The sequence below is a fragment of the Staurois parvus genome, unplaced genomic scaffold (genome assembly GCF_062004578.1).
Source record: "Staurois parvus isolate SC_StPar_1 unplaced genomic scaffold, SC_StPar_1.0 ptg000726l, whole genome shotgun sequence".
NCBI lineage: Eukaryota > Metazoa > Chordata > Amphibia > Anura > Ranidae > Staurois > Staurois parvus.
The window spans coordinates 370179-384033 of record NW_028318522.1 but is presented as its reverse complement, the minus strand read 5'-3'; the positions used below and the strand labels follow the sequence as shown (position 1 = coordinate 384033).

At 45.1% G+C, this 13855-nt stretch overlaps 1 protein-coding gene and 1 long non-coding RNA gene across 4 annotated transcripts in view; one reads left to right on the top strand and one right to left on the bottom strand.

Annotated features, from left to right (window-relative positions):
* LOC149445350 (uncharacterized) overlaps positions 1–7533 on the bottom strand; it is a 63548-nt gene extending 56015 nt beyond the window's left edge. The window contains exon 1 of one of the 2 annotated variants that reach the window (XR_016306410.1): positions 7274–7533. This is a non-coding gene — a long non-coding RNA (uncharacterized LOC149445350). The remainder of the gene's footprint in view (positions 1–7273) is intronic. The other variant, XR_016306409.1, reaches the window with a different exon arrangement.
* LOC149445349 (uncharacterized) overlaps positions 1–13855 on the top strand; it is a 38209-nt gene that overhangs the window by 1384 nt on the left and 22970 nt on the right. Inside the window, exons 2-3 of one of the 2 annotated variants that reach the window (XM_089653894.1) lie at positions 8982–9023; positions 12304–12521. In XM_089653894.1, coding sequence (XP_089510020.1) covers positions 8983–9023; positions 12304–12521 — 259 coding nt within the window. In that variant the 5' untranslated portion in view covers position 8982. Of the gene's footprint in view, positions 1–8887; positions 9024–12303; positions 12522–13855 lie in introns of those variants that run through there. The other variant, XM_089653895.1, reaches the window with a different exon arrangement.

Below are 13855 nucleotides of genomic sequence, written 5' to 3'. Positions count from 1 at the left end.
TAGATTGTACGCCCCTTGAGGGTCAGGGACCTTAGATTGTACGCCCCTTGAGGGTTAGGGACCTCAGATTGTACGCCACTTGAGGGTTAGGGACCTCAGATTGTACGCCCCTTGAGGGTTAGGGACCTGAGATTGTGCGCCCCTTGAGGGTTAGGGACCTTAGATTGTACGCCCCTTGAGCGTTAGGGACCTTAGATTGTACGCCCCTTGAGGGTTAGGGACCTTAGATTGTACGCCCCTTGAGGGTTAGGGACCTTAGATTGTACGCCCCTTGAGGGTTAGGGACTGATGTGAATGTACAATATATATGTAAAGCGCTGCGTAAAATGATGGCGCTATATAAGTACCTGAAATAAATAAAATAATAATGGGGCCCCTGTGTCCTCACCCACACTCAAACCACACCCAAAAAAGCCTATGAAAGGTACCAGGGGCATCTCATGAGGCTCCCTATTGACCCCGGGCCCTCGGGCACTGCCTGAGTGCCTGCATGGTCAGTCCGCCCCTGCCTGTGAACCCCACCACCCCTGTGCCCCCCTTTCCCTATCTGTCCCATGGATTTCTAACCTTCCTTTACCCCCTAAGCCACCCTTTTCCTTCTCCCTTTGTGCCCCTGTACTGATCCTCCTCAACTGCCTGACCAGTGTACCCGAGAATTGAGTAAGTGCATGTGGATACTTAAAGAGGAGCCCCCCCCCAAAAAAAAAAAAAGAAAAAAAATTAAAAGTCTGCAGCTACAGATACTGTAGCTGCTGACTATTAATGTAAGGAAACTTACCTGTCCAGGTATCCAGCGGTGTCCTCACCCGAGCTGATTCCTCTGGGTTCTGGCGCTGCCATCTTGACTAAGGGAAAGCCTTGCGGCTTCGGAACCAGTTTCCTACTATGAATGGGCTTCTGGTGTTGCCATCTTTGAGACTGCTAGTGAGAATCTGTCGATCATATTAGTGCAATAATGTGTGTGTGGTGTGCAGCAATGCGTGCGTGTCAGAGTTACGTACATTGGGGTGTTGTTCAAAGTGAATGGTATTGAAACGTGCTAACACACAAAATACTTGGCAGTAATGCTTACCCTAAAGCAGTGATCTTGGAGGGCCAGATGCGGCCCTTTACCTGCCTTTATGCGGCCTTTGGGGCACTATTCCTCTCATTAATACAAGGCATTATTTCCTCCTACAGACACCAATGATGAGGTGCTATTCCAAAAGTGGGGCAAAATTCCTCTCATTGAGGACCACAGTCCTTCTGTTGGCACCAATGATAGGCCATACATCCTTCCACTGATACAAACGGGGCAGCAGTGGTTAAGCTAAGTGGTTAGCCCTTCCACCTGGCAGTATGCGGGTCGTTGGTTCAAATCCCAACCACGGCATCACCTGCCTGGGGTTTGCATGTTCTCCCTGTGCCTGCGTGGGTTTGCTCCAGGTACTCCAGTTTCCTCACACACTCCAAAGACATGCTGGTAGGTTGATTGGCTCCTGTCTAAATTGTCCCTAGTATGAGTATGTATGAATGTGAGTTAGGGACCTTAGACTGTATGCTCCTTGAGGGTCAGGGACTGATGTGAATGTACAATATATATGTATAAAGCACTGCATAAATGAATGGTGATATATAAATATCTGAAATATATATTGGAACACTATTCCTCCCGCTGACACCAATGATGGGGCACTATTCCTCCCACTGACATCAATGATGGGGCACTATTCCTCCCACTGACACCAATGATGGGGCACTATTCCTCCCACTGATACCAATGATGGGACACTATTCCTCCCACTGACACCAATGATGGGGCACTATTCCTCCCACTGACATCAATGATGGGTCACTATTCTTCCACCAATACCACTAATGGAGAACTATTCCTCACACCAATTATGGGACACTATTCCTCCCGCTGACACCAATGATGGGACACTATTCCTCCCACTGATACCAATGATGGGGCACTATTCCTCCCACTGATACCAATGATGGGGCACTATTCCTCCCACTGACACCAATGATGGGACACTTTTTCTCCCACTGACACCAATGATGGGGCATTATTCCTCCCACTGACACCAATGATGGGGCACTATTCCTCCCACTGACACCAATGATGGGGCACTATTCCTCCCACTGACACCAATGATGGAGCACTATTCCTCCCACTGATACCAACAATGGGGCACTATTCCTCCCACTGACGCGAACAATGGGGCACTATTCCTCCCACTGACATCAATGATGGGCACTATATTTCTTACTAACATCAAAAATGGGGCACTATTTCTCCCACTAATAACAACACTTTTCCACTCCTACTGGCCATAGTGCGGCCCCCGGCCCTCCTAAAGTCTGAGGGACAGTAAACTGGCCATTTGTTTAAAAGCTTTGGAGACCCCTGCCTTAGAGCAAAGTACTGCATCATAAAAGTTGGACTTTGCCCTTAAAGGATAATGAAAATATGCTCAAAAGCTCATATCAAAAGTTAAGGTGAGCATGACGATAACATCTCAGAATATGTATTCACTAAAAATACTCCAGAGTGTGCCTTTAATAATGATATAGTCTTGCTGACCTCATCACTGGGCGGCTTCCATCAGGAAGCGGAAGTGTATTCTCGCTCCACTACCTGCAAACCCCGGAAAGGTAAATCATTCTCTAATGTGATGGATTTGTTGACATTTATGATGCAATTTACTTAACTGGAACTGGAATATTTACAATATAGATTACTGTGTTGTTGAATAATTCCCACTAATGCTAAACACCATAGAGCATAGCACAGTGCAGGAGCATGATCGACCTCGCCCTACCAGACTTTCCTTGTAGATGGTTTCTATCATCATATTCACATCTCTTTCTTTATCTCTCTCTCTCTCCCGTTCTCTCTTTCTTTCTCGCTCTCTCTATCTCTGTCTTTTCTTTTTCTATCCGTCTTTTTAATTCCCTCTTTCTCTCCCTCTCTTTTTCCTTCTTCCTCTCCTTTTCTTTCCTTCTCCGTCTCTTGTCCTCTCTTTTTATCTCCCTCTCTATTTCTTCCAATCTCTCCCTCTCTTTTTCTTTCCCTCTCCCGCTCTGCCTTTCCCTTTCTGTTTCTATCCCTCCTTCTCACTCTCCCTCCATATCCTTCCTTCTCAACCTCCCTTCCTATCCTTCCTTCTCACTCTCCCTCCCTATCCCTCCTTCCCACTCTCCCTCCTTATCCCTCCTTCTCACTCTCCCTCCCTATCCTCCTTCCCACTCTCCCTCCTTATCCCTCCTTCTCACTCTCCCTCCCTATCCCTCCTTCTCACTCTCTCTCCCTATCCCTCCTTCTCACTCTCTCTCCCTATCCCTCCTTCTCACTCTCTCTCCCTATCCCCCTTCTCACTCTCCCTATCCCCCCTTCTCACTCTCCCTATCCCCCCTTCTCACTCTCCCTTCCTATCCCTCCTTCTCACTTTCTCTCCCTATCCCTCCTTCTCACTCTCCCTTCCTATCCCTCCTTCTCACTTTCTCTCCCTATCCCTCCTTCTCACTTTCTCTCCCTATCCCTCTTCTTCCCTTTTTCTTCCTTTCTTTCTCTATCCTTCTCTCTATCCCCCAGTCTCTCTCCCTCTCCCTTTTTCTCCCTCCCCATCTCTCTTTCTTACCCCCCCTCTTCTTTACCCCCTGCACCAATTTTCTCTCTCCCCACCATCTTTTTTCTCTCCCTCTCCTTCTCTATCTCTTTCTCTTTTCTCTTCCTTCCCCTTTCTCTCTTTCTTTCTCACCCTCTTTCTCTCCCCCTCTCTCCCACTCCCTTTACCTCCCTCTCTCTCTCCTACTCTTCCCCCTCTTTCTCTCTCCCACTTTCCTGTCTTTCTCCTTCTCCCCATCTCTGTCTCTCCCTTTTTCCCTCTTTCTGTCTCTCTCCCTCTCTCTCTCGCTTACCCTCTCTGCCTCCCTATCCCCTTTCCTTCTACTCATTCTCTCTTCCCCTCTCTCCCTTCCCCTTCTTTTCTCCCTCTCTTGCTCATTCGTTCTCTCTCTCCCCCTCTTTTTTTCTCTCTCTTCATTTCCTTCTCCCCATCTCTCGCTCCCCCCTCTCTCACACTCTTCTTCTCTCCCTCCCACTCCTTTTTATTCTCCCATTCCTTCTCTATCTTTCTCCCCCTCTCCCTCTCTGTTCCCCTCTCCCTCCCTCTCCTCTCTCACTCACTCACCTTCTTTCTTTCCCATTCCTTCCTTCTCTCTCTCTCCCCCCCTCTTCCCCTCCCCCTCTCTCTCCCTAGCCTTTTTTCTCTCCCATTCCTTCTCTCTCTCCCCCCTCTCCCTCTCCCCTCCACCTTCTTTCTCTCCCGTTCCTTCTATCTCTCTCCCTCTCTCTCCCCTCCCCCCTCTCTCCCTCACCTTCTTTCTCTCCCGTTCCTTCTATCTGTCTCTCTCTCTCTCCCCTCCCTCTCCCCCTCTCTCCCTCCCCCCTCTCTCTCTCCCTCACCTTCTTTCTCTCCCGTTCCCTCTATCTGTCTCCCTCTCTCTCCCCTCCCTCTTCCCCTCTCCCCCTCTCTCCCCCTCTCTCTCTCCCTCACCTTCTTTCTCTCCCGTTCCTTCTATCTGTCTCCCTCTCTCTCCTCTCCCTCCCCCCCTCTCTCTCTCCCCTCCCTCCCCCCTCTCTCTCCCCTCCCTCCCCCCTCTCTCTCTCCCTCACCTTCATTCTCTCCTGTTCTTTCTCCCTCTCACTGCTCCCTCTCCCCCCCCCTCTCTATCTCTCCCTCTCCCCCCCATCTCTATCTCTCCCTCCCCCCCCATCTCTCTCTCCCTCACCTTCTTTCTCTCCCTTTCCTTCTCTCTTCCCTTCTCTCTTCCTCTTTTTATTCTCTCCCATTCTTTCTCTCTCTCCCTCTTTCTCCCTCTGTTTTTCTATCCCTCTCCAGTTTTGTCTTAGTTTTCTTAAAGAAGGAATATGGGATTGGCCAAAAAATCACCCATTAGTACACCCTCCTACACAGAACACTAAAGAGTTAATAACATTTTGAAAATCCTTACCATTTAGGATAAAAGTCTAATTTGACTTTCATGACCTCATCTAAAAGATAACAGCATCTGCTCTGCCAAGGAGGAGGTGTAACAGCCGGGATTCCATCATATCCTCTCCTCTCTCTCTGCAGTAAAAGGAAACTACAGTTCCCATCATCCGCAGAGAATTATAGTAAATGTGGGCTGGTACACTAGGCCTGTACATGTTGAAGGTGTCTGACCCAACACTGGGTCCACCCGACACTGTGAAAAAAAACTACAGAATGGCTGTGCCAAGACCAGTGGCTGGGGGAATAGGAGGCATAGCAGCCACTGACTGTCCTACAAACAGGAAACCAAAGAGAATTCATTGATTTGAAAATGAATATGATATTTCAGAGCAACTACTGAGTGAACCAGGAGATGGATAACATTTTCAGTGAAGGTAGGAAATCAGCAACAAAGACATGTAAAGATGTTTTTGCCCAGAGTTCTGCTTTAAGTCAATCGAGGAAAGTGTATAGAAAAATCTATGGAGCAGATGAGCCTGGAAGGTAGGAGGGATATATTTGCGAGAATGGATGAGTGGCGGTATAGTCAACTAAAGCATTTTGTATGTAGCCTCCCAGTGCCATTAAAAAAAAGAGAAGATTGGAACCCCTTTGAGCACTTATTAGATATAAGAGGAGATGGAAGGCACGGGATCACTAAAATATATAAACTTCTCACAGGTTTGATCACGGTTACAAGGCCACTATTTATAGAGAAGTGGGAAAGGGATTTAGAAGTAATAATTAATGAGGGAAAACAAAAGAAAATATATAGTTTAGTGGAAATGAATTATAAGTGTTTAGTAAGATGGTATATTACACCGAATGTAGCGCATAGAATAAGTGGAGACAACTCACCTTTATGTTGGCGGGGATGTGGAGAGAGAGGTACAATGATACACTTATGGCGGGAGTGTCACAAAATTCAAGAATACTGGGAGGGCATAGTGAATATAAATCAGAAACAGGGGCGGACTGACAACTCATGGGGCCCCCAGGCAATAGGGGATCTTGGGGCCCCTGTGTCCTTGCCCAAACTCAAAAAAGCCTATGAAAAAGGTACAAGGGGCCCCCTACTGACCCCGGGCCCTCGGGCAGCGCCCGAGTTTCCAAATGGTCAGTCCGCCCCTGGTGCTGAGGCCTTCATTTGGCTATAGTGCAGTCAGCAAGAGGTTAATAAAAACACACAACAGATGGAGATCGAAGATTTTATTGAAATGATTAAAACACGATCAAGTTAATATATTCAAAAAGGTGAACATTGTTTCAGTTTGGAGGGTTATAAAGTAACAGCCAAACTGTTCGACAGGATTGTATTTACCGAGCGGATGCCTCAAATGATCGATCTACGGAGTTTCCATCATTCAGAAGAGTAATGCTCCATGCAGGGGCGGACTGAAAACTCATGGGGCCCCCGAGCAATACGGGATCATGGGGCCCCTGTGTCCTTGCCCAAACTCAAAAAAGCCTATGAAAAAGGTACCAGGGGCATCTCATGGGGCCCCATACTGACCCCGGGCCCTCGGGCAGTGCCCGAGTTTCCAAATGGTCAGTCCGCCCCTGTTCAGAAAATAACAGAGGTAAATGTTCCTAAGGACCCTGAGACTTGCCTTCTTTTTGGTACGGAGTTTTTGGTACAAAAATATTTTAAAAAATGGATTATTGTATTAATTAAATGCAGCGAAGGGACTGATACCCAAGTTTTGGAAGAAACAACAAGCACCGAAAATAAAGGATTGGGTAGAAAAAGTGGAGAAGATATATAGAATGGAGGAACTTTACCATATGGAGGAAGATAAAATGGAGGTAGTTCGTACCTCCGTTTTATGGAGGTATTGGGAAAAGTGGGTACAGTTTAAAAATTCAGAGTTATACCTAGAATATGTGAAATAAGGAAAAGAAGGGGATAAACATAGTACAGTATAATACCAGTAATAGCTAAGGTTCAGGATTTCTAGAATGAAGTTAAAAATGCATAATCAAAGGGTGGGGGTGGGGGGGGGAATAGGAAAGGGGAGGTGTAAAAGGTCACCAAAATTAAGGTTATTTCTGGGGAGTGTTATGACAGAAATGTGTAATGTATACTGTATGTTTTATAGCTTTTGTACATTTAATATGGTGATTTGAAACAATAAAATATTTAAAAAAGAAAAATCTATGGAGCCTCTATGTATCCAGATGAGGTGTCTATACCCCCTATACCCCATGGTAAACCACCCTAAAACATAGTACAGTACAGGAAAATAACTTACCTTCTAATAAGAGGCTCTCCTTGTAGATGACAGATATCCTTTCTTCAGTCTTAACACTCATCTTTTTCTCTCCCTCTCCAGTTTTGCCTTAATTTTTCTTTGTCGATTGAAAAACGTTTCTAGAAAAACCCATTCCGCTCCTTCTCTGTATCCAGATGAGGTGTCCTGACTCCCAAGCAAACCTGAAATAACAAGTTCCCCATCTAACATTGAGGAACCTTTTAAATACAATGAATGAGGATGGACAATTGAAAATATGATTCAGATTTTTCAAAGAGGAAGTTTTTCAGTTACGTAATACAGTAAATATACCTGCAACAAAAAAATCAATCAATCAGGTTTCCTGCTCTTTGTTTCCTGCTCCAACCTCCCCCACCACCACCACCATTGTCTCTCTTTCCTGGTTCCCACCAACACCTGCTCCCCTCTCTCTACTCTTTTTTTTCCTTGCTACCCACTTGCCTCTCTCTTCTCTTTCTCTCCTCACACTTAATCAGCTTTATTGGCTTTATCCACTTTATTGGACTGAGAAATGATATTAATATTATGAGATGGATGGGGAGGGGAGAAGAATTCCTTGGAGATTACTGTAGAGAGGGATATGATAATGGAGTCCAGGAATGTTTCTCTTTCTATTCTGCTTAATACTCTTTCTTATCCTTGTTTCACTTTTTCCTGCCCTTATGCACAAAACCAGATACATAAAGACATGGTTTCACCAGTTTGGTGTGGAGAAACTGGAGTGTCCTGCACAGGACCCTGACCTCAACTCTACTGAACACCTTTGGGATGGATTTGAATGAGACAGGTCTTCTAAACCAACATCTCCATAAACACCTGATATGACCAGTTTGGTGTGGAGGAACTGGGGTGTCCTTCACAGAGCTCTGACCTCAGCCCCACTGAACACCTTTGGGAAGGATTGGAATGAGACACGTCTTCTCAACCAACATTTCCATAAAGACCTGGTGCGAACTGTTTGGTGTAGAGGATCCAGAGTGTCCTGCACAGAGACCTGACTTCAACCCTACTGAACACGTTTGGAATGAATTGGAATGAGACAGGTCTTCTCAACCAACATCTTCATAAAGACCTGATGTGACCAGTTTGGTATGGTGGAACAGGAATGTCCCGCAGTGAGTCTTGACCTCAACCCTACTAAATATCTTTGAGATGAATTGGAAGGAGACAGGTCTTCTCAACCAACAACTCTATAAAGACCTGGTGTGACCTGTTTTGTGTGGAGGAACCGGAGTGTCCTGTACAGAGCCCTGACCTCAACCCACTGAACACCTTTGGAGTGAATTGAAACAAGCCAGGTCTTCTCAATCAACTTCTCCATAAAGACATGGTGTGACCAATTTGGTGTTGAGGAACTCAAGTGTCCTGCACAGAGCCCTGACCTCAACCCACTTTGGGATGAATTGGAACACCAATCAGTTCGACCGCACAAATGCTCTTTTGGCAAAAAGGCCACAAATTTCCACAGACATGCTCCAAAATCTTGTGGAAAGCCTTTCTAGAAGAGCATAAGCTGTTTCAAATCCAAGGGTAAGGTGATCTGAAGGGGGACACTCCATATAAATTACCATAGTGTTGAAATGTAATGTCCACCAAGCTCATATTAGTGTGATGGCCATGTTTCCAAAAACGTTTTGCCAAATATTGTAAGATTATATGTCTAACTTTGTGTACTTTCTTTCTACAGAATGAAGGACATAGAACCATCTTTTCCTATTCAGGAACACGGGTAAGAACAAACTGAAAAGGACAAAAGCTTACAGTCTAATAGAGGCAAGATTTAAGACCAACTTTTCACACAGCTGCCAAGACCTGGCTGGAGAAGTAAAATTTGGATATTTCAGATTTTACCCTGAGCTGCCCCGGCCCCAAATCCAAATGGAGATAGGCAGAATGCTGCTCATTTAATTAAAACTGCCAAACTAGAATACAGATAGTCTAAACTACTAGAGCATTTTTGGTTTTCTTATTTCCTTGTTGGATCCTCTTTTGTTAGGGAGATTTTCAAGCCAGATGACTAGTTCAAGCATCACTTCAATTATCAAAGAAGTACATGGGGCACTTGGCAAATACCAACATAGATGTAAACTCTACATGATTGACATTTAATGTGCTACGGCACTGTGGACCATAAATGGTTGCCTTTGTTGCATCCCAGCGCTGTTGATTTCTCATTTCCTCTATGCAACCATTTGCTGTCTATATGAACTCTAAGGATGGCTGCATGGCATTTCTCATGGCAGGTTTTCCAGTGCTGAAATTATTGGACCATGTCCATGCAGTGTACACCATCATGACTTACTGTAGTGTTCATTGGAAGAATGTGGACAGTGTGACAATGCAAGTGCACAATCGGGAAACAGAGATAGAGTGTTTTCACCCCATAACAGGAAGTGCCCGACTTTATGGTATTATATTTATAAAAGCTACAAATGTAAAATGATTTACATTTCTTTACCATTGCTCATATGAGATTTTAGTGATTGGGGTTTGTCCCATGTCACTTGTATGCAGGGCTTTTTTTTCTCAGAGAATAGGTGCAGGAACTCCCACTTCTGAGTGACTTCTTGTCTCTGCCCCCTACCCACCTCCGAGCATCGTCCCTTGGTTCCACCCCTACCCACCTCCGAGCATTGTCCCTTGGTTCCACCCCTACCCACCTCCGAGCATCGTCCCTTGGTTCCACCCCTACCCACCTCCGAGCATCGTCCCTTGGTTCCACCCCTACCCACCTCCGAGCATCGTCCCTTGGTTCCACCAGGGGCATATTTACCACAGGGCAAACAAGGAATTTGCCTAGGGCAGCATTTTTTAAGGGGGGCAGCATTGCCTCCTGCATAAAGGGACTGAAGAAGGGACACGTGTGGTATGGAGATCAAGTGGGATCCGAGAGAGGCTGTGGGCTGCTTGATGGTATATGCAGAGCCCAACTCTCATTCTCGAGGATATCCAGAGCTATGAAGGTGTCTCTCTCTCTCTCTCTCAATGGGTGGGGAAGGCAGTGTGGGGGGCAATGTTAGTGGAAGGCTCTCTTGGGTGGGAGCAGGGGTGTTGTTGGTCAATGTCTCAGGCTCTCTCCTCCATGGGGGTGGGGGGTGGCATTGGTCGGTGTCAGGCTCTCTCCATAGGGGGGTGAGGGGGTGGCCGATTTTTGTGTTGCCCAGGGCAGCACAAAACCTACATACCACTGGGTTCCACCCCTACCCATCGTCGAGCATTGTCCCTTGGTTCCACCTCTACTCACCTCCGAGCATGGTCCCTTGGTCCACCTCTACTTACCTTCCAGTATTGCTCCTTTTAGAATAGACAGAGCAGAGTATTATTTTGTGTTGCTAAGTAATTTGTTAATGATAACAAGAAAAGCAGTAATATAGATCCCCCATAGTCAGCAACAATAGACCCCCTAGCAATAATAGATACTCCCAGCAACAATGGACCCCTGCAACAAAATATCATCCTAGCAACGGTAGACCCCCAGCAGCAACAACAGATCTCTCAGCAGTCGGCATCAATAGACTCTCCAGCAGCCAGCAACAATAGACCCCTCCATTAACAGTAGATCCCTTCCAGAAAAAATTGCCCCCCAGCAACAATAGATTCCCCCATAAGCAACAACAGACCTCCCCAGCAGCAGAAGACCGTCATGCAAAAATAAATCCATTCCAGTAAAAATAGATCCCCTAGCAGCCAGCATCAATAGACCTTCCAATACACCCCAGCAACCATTTTATATTCAGTGCTGGGGGTGATGGGGGTGCCGGAACTGTGTTCCCCCACTTTCCCACTGAAAAAAGGTCCTGCTTGTATAGCACTGCAACCTCTAGTGCACAGGCTCTTAAACTGGTATCTATGGAGCCCTAAGTGGTCCATGGATGGGTTTCAGGTGGTCTATGAGGATCAGATTAAAAAAAAACATTTACATTCACTATACAGCCCTCCCCCTGTCCCAATCCAGTTTCCCATTGAAATAAATGAAAGAAAACACATCCTGCCACAGCTTATAGAGCCAACCTCTAAGCATTTCTTGTTTCATTTTGGCCCATGTTTAACATTTAAATTTGTATCACCATGGGGGTCCTTAGATTTTTATCAGATTCTTAAAGGGGTCTGTGACTCAAAGGTTAGAAACCACTACTCTAGCGTATGCTCCACAGATGCTGAACTCCAGTGATACCAGGCAGACTAAGATATAAACTATATGGCAAAAAGTTTGTGGGCCCCTGGACATCACACCTACATGACCTTGATGGACATCCTATTCCAAAACCATGGCCCCTAATATGGTGTTCCCCCCTCAACTTTGGCCTGGCTCATAATACCAGATCATCCCAGTGTTCAATAGGGTTGAGGTCAGGGCTCTGTGCAGGCCATTCGAGTTTCTCCACACCAGACTGGTCAAACCATGTCTTTATGGAGTTGGCTTTGTGCACCTGAACCCAATAATTTGGAGGGGAGTCCACATGCTTTAGGACATAAGGGGGTTCATTTACCAAAAATGGAGATGTAAAATCTGGTGCAGCTGTGCATGGTGGCCAACCAGCATCTAACTTCAGCTTGTTCCATTAAGCTTTGACAATAAAACCTGGAAGCTGATTGGTTTCTATACAGAGTGGCACCAGATTTTGCGCTCCCCAGATTTAGTAAGTCTCCCCCATAGTGTACCTATTTACTTTCTGAGATGAGGAACACTTTTCAGCACAAAATTGTTTAAGAAATTGATCTTATCAGATCAATATGAACAAAACTACAGATTGCTCTCACACACAGGGGGAATCTTACTGAGATTTAGGACTGCAACAAAGACCAGGTGGGGGACTGTTTATAATAACCAGCTTCCTACTCTCATCCTTTGGTGACCATCTCCTTTATCCCTGGACCCTGTACATTGTTGTAATACCCCAGCAGTCATCTCCCACCTTCCTTTCATCACTCCCTTTCTACAATAGGTTGTCAGGCTTTGTAGGTTCCTAGGTTATGTATTTAATGCTTGTGTTTATGGATATTTTCAGGAATTATATAGACATAAAGAAACACAATGACAACAAACAAGGCCTGGAACAAACCATTGTTGAGGTGCCAGATCCACCTGCTGAAGTTAAAAAAGCATTGCTGGATTCTCAGGTTGTTCAAGAAGACAGGAAACAGCGGAAGAGAAGGAAAAGGAGAAAGAGGAAACATCAAAGAATTGATCAAACACCCTCAATGTTCACCAAGGGTGAATGGAAAGGTAAGTTTCAGAAACAGAGGGGGTGGGATTTCTAATGAAACTGTTACTTTGCCCTGAATGGATAAACCACATGGTTCTCCAGCCTAGTGGTAAAAAGGACACTGCCAGCTAAAAGCTCAACTCCAGCTGAATGTCCTCTGAGTGTGCAGTAGGCAAGTTTCTACACAAGTATGGATATCTCTGTCTCTCCCCTTTTTTGCCTTACACAATTAACGCATGCTTCTCGCTGTAGGTCAGTAAGGCTCATAGATTGTGTTATGGAGTAGATTGGATGGATCAGAGATACTACCTGAAGCTGAAGTTAGATTCTGCATACCGAGGGGTGGGTACTAGGCTTTGATTGGCTGTTGCTGGCTGTTGAAGTCTAATATACACAACCTGCATGCCGGAATTTTAAGCTGAATGGTGAATAGGAGGCATTTGGATTCTTCCTCAGCCTTAATGCCTAATATCATTACACAATCGCATTTTAGAATTATGGGGACAGAAAGACTGCGATTTAACCATGACCCTGGCCAGCCCATAGTTATGAATAGAGCCTATCCATAGGAACGTCTATGATGTTGGTAATTTTGGTGGTAATAATTTTTTGCCCATCATTGACAGTGATGTTCCTGCCTACATTAATACACAATTGCTCATAAAATTAAGGGGACAGAAAGAGTATGAGATTTAACCAGAACCCAGGCTAGTCCTTAGTTATGAATCTAGCCTTTATAACTATAGGTACGTTGATGATGTTGGTAATTTTGGTGGTAATAATCTTATGCCCATTATTGACAGTGATGTTCCTGCCTACATTATTACACAATTGCTCGTAAAATTAAGGGGACAGAAAGAGTATGAGATTTAACCAGAACCCAGGCTAGTCCTTAGTTATGAATATAGCCTTTATAACTATAGGTACGTTGATGATGTTGGTAATTTTGGTGGTAATAATCTTATGCCCATTATTGACAGTGATGTTCCTGCCTACATTATTACACAATTGCTCGTAAAATTAAGGGGACAGAAAGAGTATGAGATTTAACCAGGACCCAGGCCAGTCCTTAGTTATGAATCTAGCCTTTATAACTATAGGTACATCGATGATGTTGGTAATTATGGTGGTAGTGATCTCAAGTCCAGCAGAATGTTCCTACCTAGATGACTTCACAATTTCTAGTAAAATTAAGGGGGTAGAAAGAGTATGAGATTTAACTATGACCCTGGCCAGTCCTTAGTTATGATAGAAGCCTCTATAACTATAGGTACGTCAATGACTTTGGAAATTTTGGTGATAGTGATCTTATGCTCATCATGGACAGTGATGTTCCTGCCTAGATTATTACAGA